At 41.6% G+C, this 21861-nt stretch overlaps 1 protein-coding gene across 9 annotated transcripts in view; it reads left to right on the forward strand.

Annotated features, from left to right (window-relative positions):
- EYA4 (EYA transcriptional coactivator and phosphatase 4) overlaps window positions 1-21861 on the forward strand; it is a 401807-nt gene that overhangs the window by 247986 nt on the left and 131960 nt on the right. For 7 of the 9 annotated variants that reach the window (XR_008891352.1, XM_056566571.1, XM_056566572.1 and 4 more), the window contains one exon: window positions 9027-9148. Coding sequence is in view for 7 of the 9 variants with exons in the window: in XM_056566571.1 (XP_056422546.1) it covers window positions 9027-9148 (122 nt within the window). In the remaining 2 variants the exon portion in view is untranslated. Of the gene's footprint in view, window positions 1-9026; window positions 9149-12288; window positions 12358-13428; window positions 13457-21861 lie in introns of those variants that run through there. The other 2 variants (XM_056566579.1, XM_056566576.1) reach the window with 2 other exon arrangements.

Raw genomic sequence — 21861 nt, forward strand, 5'->3', positions numbered from 1 at the left:
GGAAGGATTAAGATTTTTTAATAGAAGTAATTTACAAATCTGTTTAACTTTCCGGAGCCAGTTGATATATATATAAAAAAAAGTTTGGCCTGGAATACCCCTTTAAGGGTCTGTGCCAAAACACATATACATACATAAAATGACCTATTAGTCATTGAGGTCTATGGGGCATGTGCATGTCTATGCTCATATATGTCAGCATGCCATTTTGACAGGTCACTGATGCATATGTACGATGGATGGCACAGTCGTAATGTGAACCTAGCCTAATAATACATGGCCAAATTAAACATAATGTAGGGTTCTCATCAGCTTATCACATTCTGTATTTCTTTTTTCATAGAACTGTTAATTTGTGTTACATTTTGCTGTTGTTACATGTACCATAAAATAGTTTCCATATTGAAACAACTTTACAAATAAATTACTTATTTTGTGATTGTGGCTATGGAAACCTTTGTTAAATGCTTATTGATTTGTTTTCTGAATGTAAAATAAAGCAATTTTTTAAATAGTCTTCATTAGAATTTTGCTACCATTTAGTCGCTTAAAGGGTTAAAGTATGTCATAGTCTAATAGGGTTATGTGCAAGCTCAGATAGTAGACAAGGGGAAAAGGAGCCTTAAAGGACAGCTCTCACAGGCTGAGAAGAGAAAGGAGAGCAAATATAAGGCAGTCTGCATGGGAGAATCATAAAGGCTGTTTAAAAAAAGTATAGATAAAATTGATCTAGTACAGAACAATGTAGAAGCAAAAATGAGCAAAGTTTTAATAAAGAACCATGGAGAAAATGTTTTATAAACTATAATAAGTACAAATCAAAAACAAAAATATCTCTTTCCAAAAGGTATCCGTAGCCTTTAATGCTGATATTATGGTCCAAGCTAAATCAATGGCTCTTCTGTTGGGGAAGACTCTCGTTTGGTTAACATGAGATAGTTTTCTTTCTTTTGGAGGATAGCCAGGAGGAGGGATTTTCCTGCATTCATTTCTGGATCTATGTTTGAACAAAATTTGATTTACACGATGTAGTCTTTATACTGGAAGTTGTACAATAACCAAATGTTAGAAAATAACCGACCCACTGAATTGCAGGAACACAGCCAAACTGTTAAAGATCTGTCTGACAGAAAACTTTTTTACTGTTTGAAATAACCAGAAGAATTATAAATGTGACTCTGAACAGGTTGCATTGGGCAGACTAGATGGGTCAAATGGCCAAATGTGTTTGCCAACACAACCTATGTTTGTATGTTAAAACAAGATGTTGTAGATAATGCCAATCATGCACATTTTGCTGTGGTTGTGGTATGGCCTTGTGCTACACCACAGTGCCAATGGTTCAAACCAATATCTAGACATTTGTTTTTATTTCTATAAAATTTGGTCTACCATATCACCCTTTAAACATTGATTTTATTAAACTGATGAATGCCAGACCACAAATGTCAATGTGACAAGAATGCACAGAGCTCAAACTTTGCTGCTAACCAAACCTCTTTCCTTGGGGTCCAATCCATGAATCTCCAAGAGAAGACAGGGGAATCCATCACAGACATATGACTTTCAAAGCTGACTTTTATATTTGGATGTAGGATGCTTTACAAGATTATATCAAAATATCTGGACTTTAACCCCTTAAGGACGCAGGGTTTTTCCGTTTTTGCATTTTCATTTTTTCCTCATCACCTTCTAAAAATTATAAGGCTTTCAATTTTGCACATAAAATTCCATATGATGGCTTATTTTTTGCGCAACCAATTCTACTTTGCAGTGACATTAGTCATTTTACCCAAAAATCCACGGCGAAACAGAAAAAAAGTTCATTGTGCGACAAAATTGAAGAAAAAATGTCATTTTGTAAGTTTTGGGTGCTTCCGTTTCTACGCAGTGCATTTTTCGGTAAAAATAACACCTTATCTTTATTCTGTAGGTCCATATGGTTAAAATGATACCCTACTTATATAGGTTGGATATTGTCGTACTTCGGAAAAAAATTCATGACTACATGAAGGAAAATTTACATGTTAAAAATTCTCATCTTCTAACCCCTATAACTTTTTTATTTTTCCACGTACGGGCCGGTATGAGGACTAATTTTTTGCGCCGTGTTCTGAAGTTTTTATTGGTACCATTTTTGTATTGATCAGACTTTCTGATCACTTTTTATTCATTTTTTCATGATATAAAAAGTGACCAAAAATACACTATTTTGGACTCTGGAATTTTGCGCGCACCCCATTGACCGTGCCATTTAATTAACAATATATTTTTTATAGTTTGGACATTTACGCACGCGGCGATACCACATATGTTTATTTTTATTTTTAGTTACACAGTTTTTTTTTATGGGAAAAGGGGGGTGATTCAAACTTTTATTAGGGAAGGGGTTAAATGACCTTTGTTAACTTTTTTTCACTTTTTTTTGCAGTGTTATAGCTCTCATAGGGAGCTATAGCACTGCACACACTGATCGCCTATGCTGATCCCTGCAAAGCCATAGCTTTGCACGGATCAGTCAGATAGGGGCTCGATTGCACAAGCCTGTAGCTCAGGCTTGGAGTAATCAATCGACGATCGGACGCCGCGGAGACAGGTAATGAGACCTCCGCCTGCGTCCCAGCTGATCGGGACATCGCGACTGAGCTGCCGGGAAGCTTTAACTTTCGTTTTCAGAAGCGGCGGTCAACTTTGATCGCCGCGTCTGAAGGGTTAACAGTGCGGGGCACAACGATCGATGCCGCGCACTGTTAGCCCAGGGTCCCGGCTATGATTACCAGCCGGGACCGACCCGTTGTGATGCAGGGTCACGGTGTGACCCCGTTTTTAACACCGGGATTGGGCGTAGGGCGTACAGATACGCCCTACGTCCTTAAGAGGTTAAAATTCCTCTCAGGCACATTTAGTACTTTTTTGTTTATCATTTTTCATAGAAATATTGCAGACATTTCATGTATGTATTACGCTTAGTTTGTGAGATAAATCATGCACAGATTTTGTGCCATGGAAACCCATGGGGAACATTTTGATGGATTACAGGATACCGTAGTTTTTGCTACTGATTGTGACGGAGAAGCATACATTTCACTACATGTGATTCTCACTTTTTCCCCTGACAAAAAGCAGCAGATTTACACAGTAGAGTGTCTGTCATATATACACAATTTAAGGGACGCATAAATAACATATGTACAATTCATTTGGAAATTCTTATTTTGTACTTTGTTACGTTGCAGACTTGTGCTACAATAAATTTATTTAAAAAAAGTTTTCCCCATCATTCTACATTCAATACCCCACAATATTAAAGTGAAAACAGAATGTTACAAATCTTTGCTAATCTAATTAAAAGGACAAATCTAAAATATTGCACTGACATTAGTATTCAGACCCTTAAAGGGGTACTCCGGTGAAAACCTTTTTTCTTTTAAATCAACTGGTGGCAGAAAGTTAAACATATTTGTAAATTACTTCTATTGAAAAATCGTAATCCTTCCTGTACTTAGCTGCTGAATACTACAGAGGACATTCTTTTCTTTTTGCAATGCTTTCTGATGACATCACAAGCACAGTTCTCTCTGCTGACATTATTATAATAATAATAACCCCCTATTCATTGTTGTCCTTAGTGGGATTTGAATCCAAGTCCCCAGCACTGCAAGGCAGCAGTGCTAACCACTGAGCCACCATGCTGCCCTTAGCATACATCTGCTATGCATGGTTGCTAAAATGGACAGAGATGTCAGCAGAGAGCACTGTGCTCGTTATGTCATCAGTGTTCCAAAAAGAAAGGAATTTCCTCTGTAGCATTCAGCAGCTAATAAGTACTGTAAGGGTTAAGATTTTTTAATAGAAGTAATTTACAAATATGTTTAACTTTCGGCCACCAGTTGATTTAAAAGAAAAAAGGTTTTCACCGGAGTACCCCTTTAACTCAGTACATAGTTAAAGTTGAAGCACTTTCAACCTCCAGCCTTCTTAAGTACGATGCCACAAGGTTTGCACATCTGAATTTGGAAATTGTCTAACATTCTTCTCTGCAGATCCCCTCAATCTCTGTCAGGTTGAATAGGGAACATTCGGTGGACTGTCCTTTTTCAGGTCTCTCCAGAGATATTTGATTGGGTTCAAGTCAGGGCTGTGGCTGTACCACTTAGGGATATTTACAGTGTGGAGCCTAAGCCACTCCAGTGTTGTCATGGCTTAGGAAAACACTTAAAGGGGTACTACCGTGGAAAACTTTTGTTTTTTAATCAACTGGTGCCAGAAAGTTAAACAGATTTGTTAATTACTTCTATTAAAAAATCGTAATCCTTCCAGTACTTTTTAGGGGCTTTATACTACAGAGGAAATGTTTATCTTTTTGGATTTCTCTTATGTCATTACCACAGTGCTCTCTACTGATCTCTGCTGTCCATTTTGGGAACTGTCGAGAGTAGCATATGTTTGCTATGGGGATTTTCTCCTGCTCTGGACAGTTCCTAAAATGAACAGCAGAGGTCAGCAGAAAGCACTGTGGTCGTGACTTAAGAGAAATTCAAAAAGATAAACATTTCCTCTGTAGTATACAGTGCCTAAAAAGTACTGGAAGGATTAAGATTTTTTAATAGAAGTAATTTACAAATCTGTTTAACCTTCTGGAACCAGTTGATTAAAAAAAAAAAAAAAAAAAAAGGTTTTCCACGGTAGTACCCCTTTAACATATTTGTCTTGTTGGAAGGTGAACCTTCATCCCACCCTGAGGTCCAGAGCATGCTTGATCAGTTGATTTTCATTATGTCGAATCAACTGACAACAGTGTTCCCTGTGCAGCACCCGGCATTCTATGATGCCCCCTTTTAATATCACGTCATGCCCGCTCCATTCATGTCTATGGGAGGGGGCATGATGGCCTCCTAAATATGCTGTGTCTTTCCGAATTATGTCGAATCAACTGAATTTATCACATGTGACTCCAGTGCAGAAATATCTGAAAGATGATCAAGAGGAATAGGAGGCCCAGAGCCATAGCAAAGAGTCTGAATAATTATGTCAATGGAAATCTACAAAAATTCTTATTCTTTAATTCTGTATTCACATACTATCAAGTACAAAATGATGGGCAAAGTAGATTTTTTTATTTTTTTTATTTAGCACAAGGCCTCAACATTACAAAATATGTTGTAAAAAGGTCTGAAGACTTTCCTAATGCATTGTAGTTTTTCATTATTATATAGGGGGAGATTTATCAAGCTCAGTCTTTGTTATGGTATTTTAATGCCATCTTCCAGCTCCATCTTCTTGGCAGAGTCTGACGCCCGCACATCATTGGTTACTTTGTTAGTAGATCCTCATCCTCTGTATGACAACAATAATCATTATAACCCTGTCAGACATCATGATTGCCAAACACTGTTTCCTCTGTTTGTCAGAATCCCACCCCTGAACTCCCCCAAGACCCATTTTCCCCCTCCTCCTCCAGACCCCTAAGGGCTTTTCACACTGTGGACATTTAGTCGTCAGAATGTCCGCTTGCTGCAGGCGCCATTGAAGCCATTGGCGATAGGACTGCACAGATGGGTGCCATCTCTATTGATGACAAAGCCGTCAGACGGAATTCAACCAGCAGAATGGACATCCACCCAAAGAACGAACATGTTTGTTCTTGGGGTTTACGTCCATTCTGCTGGGGGAATTCCACTGTGGTGATTCCACACTATGCACAGAGCAGCAAAATCACATTGAAAACAATAGGATTCTGCTGCAAGCAGATTTCCACCGGAGGAATGTCCTCAATATGGATGGGCATTAAGTCCCCTCAGACCCCTAGGTCCTCTTTCAGACCCATCTCCCCCCCCCCCCTTCAGATCCCCTCAGACTCCTCTGCCCCCCTGATCCCTAAGACTTCACACAAACTCCTCTGACCCCCTGACCCCTAAGTCTTCCTCCAGACTCCTCTTCCTCCAGACTGCTCCCAAGACCCCTGCATCATCCTTCTTTATACTTTTCTGTCCCCCCCGACCCCTCTGTCCCCTTCTGCCCTGACACTCCCCACCCCAAGACCCCTGCATCATTTTCCTTTACACTTTTCTGCCCCCCTCCGACCCCTCTATCCCCTTCTGCCCCAACATCCCCACCCGCTTTAGACTCCTGCATCATTCATCTTTACATGTTTCAGCTGCCCCCCCATATACCCCTCTATTCCCTTCTGCCCTAACAATTCCCCCCCCCCATGACCCCTGCATTATTCTTACTTTCACCTTCACTTGCAACGGGCGCAGATGGCTGGCCCCGCAGACGGCTGGCCCTGCAAACTTCCCTGTCTTCCAGGTCTTTGCGATGCTCCACTGCTCTGGCCTCTTCTAATCAGGCCTGGCCAGAGCAGATGATGCAGGCAGCGCTGGTCGAGCAGGGAGCACAGTGTTCCCTCGCTCCGGCAGCGCTCAGCTATTCATATATCGGTGTCTTAAAGACAGCGAGACATATGAATGCCAGGACAGCGGATGCCTCCTCCGGCCAGTTTCCTGAACTGGCTGGAAATCCGGATGATTGGAGGTCACGGTCCAGATCTGGACCACGGTCCACCAGTTGAGTACCGCTGCATTAGACCTTCCAGATAATACGTTTTGCAGTGTAGTAGGTTTAGTTGCAGTATAGCAAGAGCCACTTTTGCCAGACAGTAACAAAAGAGATCTCTTCAAACCCTTTGAATTACACAAGATTCCAGTGAAGTAAGATGACTTTACCCTCTTGTTTACCCCACCTAATACTAGCACAAAAACTCTTTAAAATACCTATATGACCCATCACCCATTAGCCCAGACCTCTGAAGACGCTCGGCTGAGCGAAACATGTCAGGGGGCCTAGGTTTGTTAATATTTTAAAGTCTGGTTTTACCAGAGTACCTTAAAGGGATACTCCCGTGGAAAACTTTTTTTTAAAATCAACTGGTGCCAGAAAGTTAAACAGATTTGTAAATTACTTCTATTAAAAAATCTTAATCCTTCCAGCATTTTAAGGAGCTGTATACTGCAGAGGAAATATTTACTTTTTAGATTTCTCTGATGTCATGACCAAAGTGCTCTCTGCTGACCTGTCCTTTTTAGGAACTGTAAAGTACCTAAACTGTGAAGTAAAGCATTTCCTCTGTAGTATACAGCCCCTAAAAAGTACTGGAAGGATTAAGATTTTTTTATTGGAAGTAATTTAACTTTCAGGCACAAGTTGATTTAAAAAAAAAAAAAAGTTTTTCATGGGAGTACTCCTTTAACCCCTTAACGACCAAGGACGTATATTTACGTCCTTGGCCGGCTCCCGCGATATAACGCGGGGTCATGTGGTGACCCCGCATCATATCGGGTCGGTCCCAGCATGTATCTGAAGCCGGGACCTGGGGCTAATAGCGCGCGGCAGCGATCGTGGTGCCGTGCGCTATTAACCCTTTAGACGCGGCGTTCAAAGTTGAAAGCCGCGTCTAAACCGGCTGCTCAGTGGGGCTTATAGGGACCACCACAGTGAAAATGCGGTGTCCCAATCAGCTGGGACACGAGCGGAGGTCCTCTTACCTGCCTCCAGCTTGTCCCTTCGGCGATTGATTGCTCCAAGCCTGATCAATGCAAAGCTATGGCTTTGCAATGAACAGGGTATAAGATCAGTGTGTACAGTGTGTACAATGTTATCATAGGTTCCTATGGGAGCTATAACACTGCAAAAAAAAGTGTCAAAAAAAAGTTAATAAATGTCATTTAACCCTTTCCCTAATAAAAGTTTGAATCACCCCCCTTTTCCATGTAAATAAAAATAAACATATGTGGTATCGCCGCGTGCGTAAATGTCCGAACTTTAAAAATATATCATTAATTAAACTGCACGGTCAATGGCGTACGCGCAAAAAAATTCCAAAGTCCAAAATAACGTATTTTTGGTCACTTTTTATATCATGAAAAAATGAATAAAAAGCTATCAAAAAGTCCCATCAATACAAAAATGGTACCGCTAAAAACTTCAGATCACGGCGCAAAAAATGAGCCCTCATACCACCCCATAAGCGTTAAAATAAAAAAGTTATAGGGGTCAGAAATGACAATTTTAAACGTATTCATTTTTCTGCATGTAGTTATGATTTTTTACGGAAGTACGACAAAATCAAACCTATATAAGTAGGGTTTCATTTTAACCATATAGACCTACAGAATAAAGATCAGGTGTAATTTTTACCGAAAAATGTACTGCGTAGAAACGGAAGCCCCCAAAATTTACAAAATGGCATTTTTTCTTCAATTTTGTCGCACAATGATTTTTTCCCCTTTCGCCGTATATTTTTGGGCAAAATGAATGATGTCACTGCAAAGTAGAATTGGTGGCGCAAAAAATAAGCCATAATATGGATTTTAAGGGTTATGATTTTTAAAAGGTGAGGAGGAAAAAACGAAAGTGCAAAAATGGAAAAACCCGTGGTCCTTAAAGGGTTAAGCATGCTGGTGGACTGCAGCTACCAATTATCCTGCAAAGACAATAGAAGAGGCCAATAGGCTTGTGCAATACAGCATGCAGTTATGAGCACTATTCAGCCCTGTGGCACACATACATTTTTATTCCCTAGAGGGTAGAGTGATCTCATTTCACTGGAATCTTGTTTAATTTGGAGTTGTTAACTTACCTGTGACCTCCAGGGGTACGTTTTGGTTACTGTAGTGTCCTCAATCCCTTGGAGGTCAGGAATGATTAAATTATTAAACAAAGATCACCACCAGCGATTCCCCTAAGCTTCTAACAAACTGACACAATAGCTCTTCTCCAAAAATTGTGTCTCCAGTGCCACCAATAGGTTGAATACAAACCTACAGGTTAGTCTCCTAAAGGTGGCACTGGAGAGACAATTATGTTTCCTCTGGAAATTGAGAATTTCTGTAAAAACTTCAGCTAGATTTCTGCAAAGAAAACCAGTAGCCTTTATGATATACAGTACCTCTACTGTGTGTGTGTGTGTGTGTGTGTGTGTGTTTGTGTGGATATAATTGCTTATTTGTACATATGTTTCCCAATAGGTCTATGGAAATGCAGGACTTAGCAAGTCCGCATAATCGTGTTGGTAGTGGAGATGCTTCTGCCTCCAAACTGGATAAGTCAAATATCAGCAATAGCAACATCACAACCAATGGTACAGGAGGTAAGTCTTTTTCATGGAGTACTTTGATTTTAATGAAAATGTATTTAATACATTTGCATTAGCTTTTCACATATATGTATTTTGACTTTTCAACTTTTGAAAATACATTAATAGCTTATTAACTTATATGTACTTATGTCAGTGACCTGTACTTTTAGGGCAATGTTCACATCTTTGTTCGAGTCTTAGTTAGGAGCCTCCATTGTAGACTCCCTTTAAATTATCAAGAAAAAAGATAACACTGCTGTTATGTTATTTTTTATGGCATATGATAGACACCATGATGGAAACCCCATGGAGGCTATTATAGTCCATCTTATGACAAATCTGGCAACAAGGCTATTTTAGTTTTTCTGTTCCTGTGCTAAAGAAAAACTGAAAAAAATTATAACATAATTATTGGGAGGATATTACAAAATGTGTTGGAGTACTGAGGTTTATTTGGCATTCTATAGCATGGTGGGGATGCTGTTTAGGCTCCTCATATATGGAAACATAGCAGAATGTTGCAGCAGCAAGTTTATGAAATATAAGATTCTCCATAGCTCCTCTTCTTATTATGCTGCCCACACCTCTAAATCCAAGCCTGACTGTAATCTAAGTGTTGTGTGAGAGCACAGTCTTACTCTCACCTAGGCCCTCCCAAGAAAAAAAAACATACGGCAGGCAGCAGTTCCCTCACATGTGGTAGGCAGCAGTTCCCCCACATTAGGTAGGTAGCATAGTTTCCCCACATTTGGTAGCAGTTTCCCCACATTAGGTAGCATAGTTTCCCCACATTAGGTAGGCAGCATAGTTTCCCCACATTAGATAGGCAGCATAGTTTCCCCACATTAGATAGGCAGCATAGTTTCCCCACATTAGATAGGCAACAGCGCTTTCCCACATTAGGTAGCATAGTTTCCCCACATTAGGTAGCATAGTTTCCCCACATTAGGTAGCTGTTTCCCCATATTAGGTAGCAGTTTCCCCACATTAGGTAGCAGTTTCCCCACATTAGGTAGCATAGGTAGCATAGTTTCCCAACAATAGGTAGCATAGTTCCCCCCAACACAGAGACACTCACATACACACACAAAGACACACACAGAGACACACACAGACACACTAACTTGGCCAATGCAGCGCTTCTTCTCTCCGGTGGTGGTCTGACGAGATGTCACTGACGTCCTCATGCGCAGGTCTGCACAGGAACGTCACTTGCGCAATGTCCCTAGTAAGACCCGGGCCAGCTGGCCGCAGGCTCACTATCTTAAAGTAGCCATTGGGTTAATAAGGGGCTTAGGCTGCGCCGGCACTGCAGCCACTTTAGAACAATGAGCAGAGGCGGTGCAGCAGCAGGGCACCGGCCTGGCCATGGACCTAGGTGGCACAAAAAAATGGGAGCAACAAAGTGTCGCCCCTGAAAAGTGCCGCCTGGGACCAATGGTCCCAAGGGGTCCCATGGTAGGGCCGGCCCTGCCTCTGGGGCTGTTCCTCAGCCACACATCTCTCCATTTAACAGGGGATGAGTGGTCAAAGACTGATGGAAGCAGAGGGTCACACAAACCATCCAGCAATTGTTCATGTGGCCCTCCCTGCACAATTGTCGAGTCTTGTAAAAGGCACTTGAGTAAGTCCCATTTTAGGACATTGGCACTAGCTTAGAGTGTGCATCTGGCCATGTAATAGGGCCCTTAGTGATGTTAGTTACACCTATGAATTGTAGAACTCTAGGAAAACTGTTTCAACACTAAGCGCATGTTTCTCCAAAATGTTAGGTCCAAACAGGAGCATAGGCAGGCTAGTAGTGTCAGCACATTAATCAATGCAGAATTACCCTTAAAATACTGCCAGCAGTGCCCATAAATTATACACATAATAGCAGTGCTCATTGAGTAGTTACTGTTACAGCAGTGCCTTTACAGAGGAACCAGTGTTCCACTATACAACAAACTTCTCTCCACCATGGTGCACTGATCTTTAAGAATACTTACAGGTACTTTTATTTGAGTAGAAAAAAATTAAAAATATAATCAGCTCACCATGACCCAGACAATGTTGATACATGATCCCAGATGGAGGAGTGCATGGGAGGCACAGAGTGGTTCACCTGGGCCAAGCCACAGTGTATGAAGTAGACAAAGGAGATGGTCTAAAGCTTCCCAATAAAATATTGAATGCTTTAAAGGGGTACTCCAGTGCTTAGACATCTTATCCCCTATCCAAAGGATAGGGGATAAGATGCCTGATCACGGGGGTCCCGCCGCTGGGGACCCCCGTAATATTGCACGCCCCACCCTGTTAAAATCAGTCCCCAGAGTGTGTTCGCTCCGGGTCTGATTACTGTTGATCACGGGGCCGGAGCATTGTGATGTCACGTCTCCGCCCCCATGTGATGTCACGCTCCGCCCCCTCAATGCAAGCCTATGGGAGTGGGCGTGAAAGATGATGCGCCCCCTCCCATAGACATGCATTGAGGGGGCGGGGCGTGACATCACCCGGGGGCGGAGTCGTGACATCACGATCTTCTGTTCCTGTGGTCGGGAGCCAGAACCTCCAGCGCTGCCGGAAGCAGATACAGGTGGGTGCTGCATGCTATAGCGGCAGGACTCCTGCGATCAGACCGTTTTCCTTTGGATAGGGGATAAGATGTCTAGGGGTGGAGTACCCCTTTAATAAATTTCCATTAAAAACTTAGGAACAAAAACTGAAAAGTGCAAAAAAGGTGTAATAAAACCACAAACGAAACACCAATGTGTTTCGATCAGTTAACTGATCTTAATCAGCCATGATCGAAACGCGTTGGAGTTTCATTTGCTGTTTTAGTGCACCTTTTTGCACTTTTACATTTTGGTTCCTAAGTTTTTAATGGAAATTTAATAAAACATTCAAGATTTTTTGGGAAGCTGGATACCATCTCCTTTGTCTAATTTTATTTGAGCACATTTGAGGTATGATATACTTTGCCTTATTCTCAACAGTAATTTACATTTTATGGCCACTTCTGTATTAATATATCATATTTGAGATTATTTGTATGCTAATAAAAAGATAACAACAGTGGAGGTTTTGTAACTACATATGCAATACGCTTTAGTATACTAAATATTACATTTATATGACATTGAGAAATGAACTTATTAAATTCCAATTCTCAGGGGAGAATATGACTGTCCTAAATACAGCTGACTGGCTGCTCAGTTGCAGCACACCCTCTTCTGCAACAAGTAGGAACCATACTAGTACTATGCATGGTGTTTGAGGCTTTCTGATGATGGTGTTTATTTCCAGCTACATTTTTCGTGTGGTTTGCAGTGTCTTTCCCTAATTTTAATTTCAGACTTTTCTACAAAGTTGAGAATCAAGATACTCTCTTTATAAATTTTCTCTATAATATCAGGATATTAAGCCATTAATATCTATGAGTTTATGCACCTCTTTGTTCTGTTGTGACATATAGTGGCACCTTGGCACCTTCGGTGAACTTTCTCTTTTATATTAAAGATTTTCTTTTCTGGATCAAAACTGCAGGGTAATAAGTTGAACTAGATGAATGAATGTCTTTTTTCAGTCTTAGGCTTGGTCCCCACTGTGTTTTTGCTTACATTTAACGTATACGTTTTATACCTATTAACCCTTTGAGGACCAAGGGACGTATTTGTCCCATGTTTTTAATTGCCTGATACAGGCAATTAAAAACATGGGACAAATACGTCCCTTGGTCCTCAAAGGGTTAAGGGGATAATACTACTTTATGCCATACAGCAGAATCCTTTTCCAATTTACCTACATTATTAAGGAAAAAAAGAAAAAAAAACAAAAAAAACAAAAATTAATTTTTATACTTTATTAAATTTTTTTTTAGCATAGTCTGCTACACTTTTAAAATTAAACATAATAAAACAGGAGCGGAGAAACATAAACACAAAATGCAGTGTGAACCCAGCCTTACAAATTTCATTATGTTACACGGTAAAGGCTTCTAAGTTTTAAAATTTGTCATCACATGCCAGTTATTTGAATGAACAGATGTCCAGATCCAATCATGATAAGTGGCTTTCAGGTAAACTGTCACCCGTTCACCCACACTAAACCCAATACACTGAGTTATAGTGCGGGTGAACAGCAGACTGATGCGGGCTCTCTGACTAATATACATAGCTGCAGTTTTTCTGTGCTGAATTGCGCGCTGGAGGTAGGCCCTCATGGTCGCTGGTCACATGAGTAGTTGTGCCTAGCAACCATGAATATTCAAATCTAGCAGGCAGGCCCGCCTTCAGCACAGAAAGAAGCCGACCTACAGAGTGACCGGGCACCAGACTGCAGGTGTGTATATTAGGCATCGGTCTCCTGTTCACCTGCACAATAACCTGGTGTTATAGTGTGTTGGATCTAGTGTGGGTGAACGGGTGACCGTTTTCCTTTAACACTATGGCTAACATTCATATACCTTGTAAGGAGCTCTGCCGCTGAGTCTTTAGAGAAGAAAAAAAATACTGCAAGCAGTCAACTTTTCCAATGCTAACACAACAGACACCTGACAGAAACCTGCCAGACCCCATTCAAAGCGTCCGTTCGGTGCAAAAAGAAAAAGCTAAAGGGACATCTAGGGGAACAGAGCACAACACTCTCGTAAATATATAGACGAATATTCGAGTATTCGTTATATTCGCATACGTGAATATTCGCATATGCATATATTCGCATGTGTGAATATTCGCATATTCAAGTATTCGAGGAAGAAAACAGTTAGGGGTGGGCAACTTTACTATTGGTTGTTAGGGATGTTGTTGATTACCTCTGACAAGTGTATTTACATCATTCTAATTGGCCCACAAATGAAAAGAAGGAATATGCGAATATTCACATATGCGAATATGCACATTTGCGAATATTCACATATGTGAATATGCACATATGCGGAAAAAAGTGAATATTCGTAATTTCGAATATATAGTGAATATATTCGCTAAATTCGCGAATTTGTGATATTCGCGATAAAAATTTTAATTGCTAATATTCGTGCCCAACACTATTATGCACCATAAAGGGAACTTTAGTACCTGCTAGACGGTAATGGACATGCTTAGGAAGGATCCGTGCTTGGCTTTGCATAAATGGCTACACTGTAAGTCTACCATAACACTGCTGCTTTCTTTTTGTGAACTGGCTTTTCCTATTGGAGTTCTTTCCCTCCAACTACAAGTTCCAGGATCCCTTGTTTGTAAGTGTGAGGTCACTTTTCTCCCTCTCACACATGAGCCACCACACCCACTGCAGTAAAGCTGAGCTACAATTCCTTGCAGCTCTGTGGAGAATGATTCCCCCCCCCCCTCCCCCCCAGTGGTCGCTTCACCCATTGAAGCAAAGACAGGCTTCCTTTCAACACCTGACTAGTGATGTCATGTCTCATGCTGCACTCTAACCTGGGAAAAGCTGAAACAACACTAATTTTGTGTGCTGGCAAAAAAATGATTGGGTAAACGATCCCATATGAATTGTAATATGAACTACACTAACTTTACAGCCCCTGTAGCATAGTCATCTAAAAAACAAATACAGAATACCTCTTTAAATTTCCCACAGCCCTGTAAGGTTCTCAATGGATCATGTCTGTATCTAACAAGGTGACATTAAAAAATTGTTATTTATGAAAATCCTTTTTAATATGTAATTTCTTCAGAGGTGAATGTGTAAAACACGTTCAACACCAATACAGACTGAAATAAAATGTTAGAAAGAAGACATATGAAGTTTGCCTTGCTGATATATCCACTAGCAGTCAGATATGTCAGCAGCAGTATACAGTAGACTTTCTTCTCAAACATGTTTCCAAACTAGGATTTTATCATACTTAAGTGTAAAAAATGATAAGAAAAACATTTGTTTTCTAAAATACATAAAAATGCAAAATGTTCACATTTCTGCTCAGTGCCTTTAAATGCTGTAATTTACATCAACAAAGGAGGAAGACTACTGATTAAGGTGCTGTTATTTGATATGGGAAGAAGAGCGTAATACGATACTGGTTTTTTTTTCTGATAAATTAGTCTAAGTAAGAGCAGTTAATATTTAATGTGTCTTTGTTCACTTAAGTATTTTAAACTATTTAATTTATCTCAGTAAAATATTCCCACAGATGATATACATTACAAACATGATCCCAACATGGATTTTATATAGCTTGCTCAAGGGCCTGCTGTTTACTTAATGTAAAAGTCTTTGCAGCTTTGTGATGGAAATTTAAATAGCATTTTCTCATATTAAGTGATGGCCAGGGTCAGACTGGTCCACTAGCATACCATAGCATCCTATGTTGTAATCAGGTTCTAGCACACTAATGGATATAACAGAGCCTAAAAGGGGCAACAGCAGACAACCAAATCTGGAGCTGAGTTTGGAACAAAAAGTTGACATGCATTTTTAAATATAGGTGGAAGGAGGTCCTCAAAATTATTTCTTCTTTCAACAAATGCCAGTCCAATTCTAGTTATTTCTGAATAGGGATATGCCATCAGTTTATGCCATATGTTTATGGGAACTTTAGTACTGTGTCTCCTCCCACCTATTAGGATGAAGCAGGCTATACAGTGGCTCTTTTTTTTTTTTTTTTTTTTACATAGTGTCACTTCTGACTAAGTCCCATTTAACCCCTTAAGGACCAAGCCAATTTTGACCTTAAGGACAAAGCCAATTTTATTTTTGCATTTTAGTTTTTTTTTCCTCCTCACCTTCTAAAATCCATAACTCTTATATTTCCATCTACAGACCTATATAAGGGCTTGTTTTTTGCGTGACCAATTGTACTTTGTAATGAAACCTCTCATTTTACCATAAAATGTACAGCGAACCCCCAAAAAATATTTTTTTAGGGAGGAAATTTTAATGAAAACCACAGTTTTGCACATTTTGGAGGGTTTCGTTTTCACACTGTACAATTTATGGTAAAAATGACGTGTTCTTTATTCTGTGGGTCAATATGATTAAAATGATACCCATAGCTAGATACTTTTATATTTTTGTACTGCTTAAAAAAAATCTAAAACTTTTTGTACAAAATCAGTCATCTAAAATTGCCCTATTTTGACCACCTATAACTTTTTCATTTTTCTTTTTATAGAGCGGTATGAGGGCTCATTTTTTGCGCCAACATCTGTAATTTTCATCAATATCACATTTGCATATATAAAACTTTTTGATCATTTTTTATCAAATTTTTTTTGGAATAAAATGTGACAAGAATGCAGCATTTTTGGACTTTTTTTTTATTTTTACATGTACGCCGTTCACCGTATGGAATCATTAACATTATATTTTGATAGTTCGGATATTTACGCACACGACGATTCAAAATATGTTTATAAAAAATATACGCTTTTTGGGGGTAAAATGGGAAAAACAAACAATTGTCATTTTTATTGGGGGAGGGGATTTTTCACATCTTTTTAACTTTTTATTTTTAAATTTTTCAACTTTTTTTTACACTTTTTATGTCCCCACAGGGGACTATCTATAGCAATGATTTGATTGCTAATACTGTTCAGTGCTATGCACAGGACATAGCACTGATCAGTATTATCGGTGATTTTCTCTGGTCTGCTCGATCTCAAACCAGAGCAGGAGATGCCAGGAGACGGACGGAGGCAGGAGAGGGGACCTCCATCCGCCATTACAGATGATCGGATCCCCGTTGCGCTGCGGGTGATCCGATCATCTGTTTTAACATGCGCATTGCCGCCGATGCTGTGATCTGTACTGATCAGCAGCCAGTCTCCCCTGTGATATTGTCAAGGATGGCTGCTAGTTAGGCCCTAAACTGTGTGTGACTGCCACTGTATACTGCTGAGTGTCAACACAAGAAATAAACACCAAACAAAATGTTGGTACATATCTCCTTCTCAGCATACTGGCTAAGGAGCTGTTTCAAGGAGTTATCTTTATTATACAGAAGTACATTGGTTTTTTACAATTGACAAAAAAGGGAGGCTAGTAGAGATGTCGCAAACATAAAACTTTCCGTTCGCAAGCGGCAACGCAAGCGGCAACGAACGGGGCGAACTGCCATAGACTTGAATAGGCAGGCGAATTTTAAAACCCACAGCGACTCTTTCTGGCCCCAATAGTGATGGAAAAGTTGTTTCAAGGGGACTAACAAACTCCCATGGAAAATTACATAGGGGGCAAAACTCCCATGGAAAATGACATAGTTGATGCAGAGTCTGGTTTTAATCCATAAAGGGCATAAATCACCAAACATTCCTAAATTATGTGGAATAACGTGCTTTAAAACATCAGGTATGATGTTGTATCAATCAGGTAGTGCAAGGGTTACGCCCGCTTCGCAGTGACAGACCAAACTCCCGTTTAACGCACCGCAAACAACTGCAAACAGTCCATTTGCACAACCGCAAACTCCCCATTTGCATAAGGTTGGATACCAAGCTAGCCATGTCCCGTTCCTTGTCCTCACTGATGTCATTGAAGGTCTCTTCTTCCACCCAGCCACGTACAACACCAAGGGTCCCCGAAAGGTGACAACAAGCCCCCTTTTTTTTTTTTAAATGCAAGCTATTGTGACACCAGATATGAGTGGCGGCACTGGGCAAGTGGGCACAGTAAACGCTGTGAGCCTGACACACACGCTGGCAGGCAACTGCAATTAGGTTGTACAGAGAAAAAAAAAAGCAGACTGATATTCTAGCCCTAAAAAGGGCTTTTTGGGGTGCTGTCCTTACAGCAGAGATCAGATGAGTCCTTCAGGACTGTAGTGGACACTAAATACACTAGCTTAGCTATCGATTTCCCTATTAAATCAGCAGCAGCAACACTGTCCCTCCTCTCACTAAGAATGCAGCTTCCCGAATGAATCTAAAATGGATGCTGTCCAGGAGGTGGGAGGGTCTGGGAGGGAGGGTCTGCTGCTGATTAGCTGGAATGTGTCTGCTGACTGCGAGGTGCAGGGTCAAAGTTTACTCAATGATGACGAATAGGGGGCGGACCGAACATCGCATATGTTCGCCCGCCGCGGCGAACAAGCTATGTTCGCTGGGAACTATTCGCCGGTGAACTATTCGGGTCTTCTCTAGAGGCTAGTTATCATGTCAAAATCATCATGTTATTTTTTGATTGGTTATTTGAATATTGCGTCTCTATATATTAGCACAATAAGCATTGGTTTCTTTCTTGACCATAGTTCACTTATGCTGCCCTCTCTCTCTTCTACTGGAAAATTCCGGATATATCTGCCCTTCTACACGGTTTATATCTCTTCAAATATTTTGTCTTCCAACTTTCAGCCTCTTCTTATCTTGCTTCTTTTGGCCTTGTTCCAAGGTCTTCATAGAAAGCTGATATGTCTCATAAGGAAATAATGTTTTTCTGCAGAATTTTAGCATATATCTATTTTTAATATATATATATATATATATATATATATATATATATGTATATATATATATATATATATATATATATGTATATTGATCAGTAATCAAAACCATACTGGTCATCCTCATCAATGTCACAGCCCTATATATTCGGCAGCCATTTTGCTTATTATTCATTACACTGCATAGAGTTTCACATCCTAGTCACATCAGCGTTCTGGTGAACAAAGAGCAGTGTTTGTGTTACACAGAAAAGCGCATTCCAGCAGCGTTTCACATCCTAGTCACATCAGCGTTCTGGTGAACAGAGAGCAGTGTTTTTTTCACTGCAAAAGGATTTTTACTTCAGCCAATAACCTCCCAGTCACTTTCTTCAGTATTGTATTACAGAGAGGGGCAGATAGCTGAGTGTTGCCTCATACATTTCAACAAGCTGCCTCAACGTCATAAACCTTAGCAGAGGAGGCAGGAATAATTTTTCAGCGCAATTCTGTGTCTTTATTCCACAACAAATTATCTGCTGGTTATACTAGTCTGTAGACGGTATAATACCCAGTAGTCCATTCCTAATAGTCTTTGACAGAGTACAATTTTGTGTTTAGTACACAGCTTTTTTTGTGCTGCAGCACTGGTGTGTACTGCTGGTGTTGTGCAAAAATATGTTTTTTTTTAAGAATACTGTACCGCATTTTTTCTGCCCTCATGAGTGCATACCACATACTTACATCTAAGTAGTGTACTATTTTGTACCTGTTAATCTGTCAAGGGCCTAGATACTGGGAAAGTCCAGGCAAAAGTACTCACCGCCTGGTGTTTTTACTCAGATACTTTTTTAAGTGTACTGTAGCGCATTGTTCTGCCCTCATAAGTGCATACCACATACCTACATGTAAGTAGAGTACTATTTTGTACCTGTTAATCTGTCAAGGGCCTAGATACTGTAAAAGCCCAGGCAAAAGTACACTCCTGCTTCTGTTCTAGACAAATACTTTTATAAGCGTAGAGAAGCGTATTGTACTCCCCACATATACGAACTAAGTATGTCAGGCAGCGCACCGGAGCTTTAAGATTTTAAGGGTCAGTGCACTCATTAGTGCAATTCACCTATGGCTCATTGATAAATTCCTCTACCCTCCTCACTTCCCTGCCGGATCTTTGTTGCCTTGTGCCTGAGAGAAAGCATTCCTGAGAGTTGCCTTACCGTGTATCTGATCCTTTGCTCTGTGACTTGACCTTGCTCCTCTGCTGCCTGCCTACTGACCTCCTGGTACATCCTGACTATGCTACTTTGCTGCCTGCCTTGACATTTTGCTATTCTGACTATGAGCTGCCTTATCCCTCCTGTGCCTCTCATCTCCTCAGCCGCCAGTGTAGTCGAGCCATGCCAGGAGTAGCGACCTGGGTGCCGCCTGCCGCAGCAAGTTCATTCCGCTGTGCGGCGGGCTCTGGTGAAAACCAGCGGCACCTTAGTCTCCGCTCCCTGGTACGCTCCGAGTCATCTGCCACACAGATCCAGCGGATCCACATCCACCGGAATTCCTGTCTTCTGAAACGTGAGTGTTACAGAGGGAAGTGGCGGGACGTGCACAGAGGAGTGGCAGAGGCCTAAATTCATCAGGCAGAGGTCGCAGCAGACTAGGGGCGAGTGGCAGCAGGAGTCGCAGCGAGGGGCCTGAGCTCCCGGTATCAGCTAGCGGTCGTGTCTCGACCAGAAACCCATCTGCCATCATCAATTGTTTAACACAGTCATCCACTTCATCACAAGTGACATCTGATACCCCCAGTCAACAGTCGGTGGGTTCCTCAGACCTAACCCTCAGTCCCTGTCCTCCCATTGCCTCTGTCCCATGCTGTTCCCTCCCCTACAGAAGTATCTTATGCCGTGGGTTCAGCTCCACTATTCACTAAGGACGATATAATAGAGGACAGTCAGCAGCTACTGCCCAGCCAACAAGTGAAGGAGACTTCAGATGCTTCCTCCTCTAGGCGGGCAAGTAGTGACGAGGAGAGTGACATGGGAGGCGGTGTTGCCAGGGTTCAGGGTCCTAAAGCAAACACTGTTGAGGAACTTGAGGAGGACATCAGTGACGTACAGACACTTGTTGATGAAGCCGGTCGCAATTGAGAGCCGAGTGCAAAACTGCAAAGCACACCCTCCTTGAGCTGCAGCATCAGAACGGTATCCCTCTGATTTGTGACGTTGCCACAAGTTGGAATTCCATTCTCCATATGTTGGACCGACTGTACGAACAGAGAAAAGCCATCACCGATTTCTTGATCATCCAAGCGGATAGGGATACTCCCCTGTGTAACTTCAAAGTGAACCAGGGGCAGCTCATACGTGACACCTGCTGTTTGCTCAGGCCTTTTGAGGAAGCCACATTATTAGTAAGTTGCCAGGATTACGGGATGAACGACCTCATTCCACTGCTTCATTTCTTACAACATGTTTTGGAAGCGATGGCTGGTCAGGGCACTGGAGACGTGGCGCCTACATCTCACAGCCACATGAGCCCTGTGGGGGCTGAGCTGGAGGAGGATGGGGGGCACAGTGAAGCACAGTTTAGGTTTTGCCAAATGGGCGGTTTTTCTAGTAATCTGACAGGAGAGGAGGAGCAGGAGCAGCCAGAGGAGCTAGAGGGTTATGAGGAAGGCAAGACAGAGGACCCAGACACTGTGGCAGTATGCAGTGGAGATGGAGGAAGCGAGTCCCTCTAAGTCACTTGTACAAATGGTACGATGCATGCTTACTTACTTGCATAGTGACAGCCTAATTGTCACCATTCGGCAGCGGGATGACTTCGGGATCTCCACCTTATTGGACCCTCGCTACCGCCACAAAATAGGGACCTTTTGTACACCCACTGAGAGGGAGGACAAAGTGACCTACTACAGAGGCATCCTATGTAGTCAGTTGGCCGATGCCTATCGGTGCCATCGTCCATCCTCTTGCAGGTCTGAATCGGGGGGGGGGGGGGCCTGCGCTCACCTTCCACTGCCATGGCAGCTGGAGAGGGGTGGGGTGGCAGGAGCATTATCAGCTCCATCAGTAACAGCCTGAGTCTACAGTCGCTGATGAGTAGCTTTCTTCACCCGCATAGTGAAGCAACTAATCAGCAGCATGCAGACCTGGATCAGGACCTGAACCAGCAGGTGGTGGCATGCCTTGACATGCCCATGCCAACACATCTTGAAGATCCTCTGGACTTCTGGGCAGCCAAACTTGATTTGTGGCCGCAACTAGCAGAGTTTGCCCTGGAGAAGCTGTCTTGCCCGGCCAGTAGTGTGCCATCAGAGCGGGTGTTTAGTACTGCGGGATCCATAATCACCCCAAGGAGAACTCTT

This window comes from Hyla sarda, chromosome 3 (genome assembly GCF_029499605.1).
Source record: "Hyla sarda isolate aHylSar1 chromosome 3, aHylSar1.hap1, whole genome shotgun sequence".
Taxonomy (NCBI): domain Eukaryota; kingdom Metazoa; phylum Chordata; class Amphibia; order Anura; family Hylidae; genus Hyla; species Hyla sarda.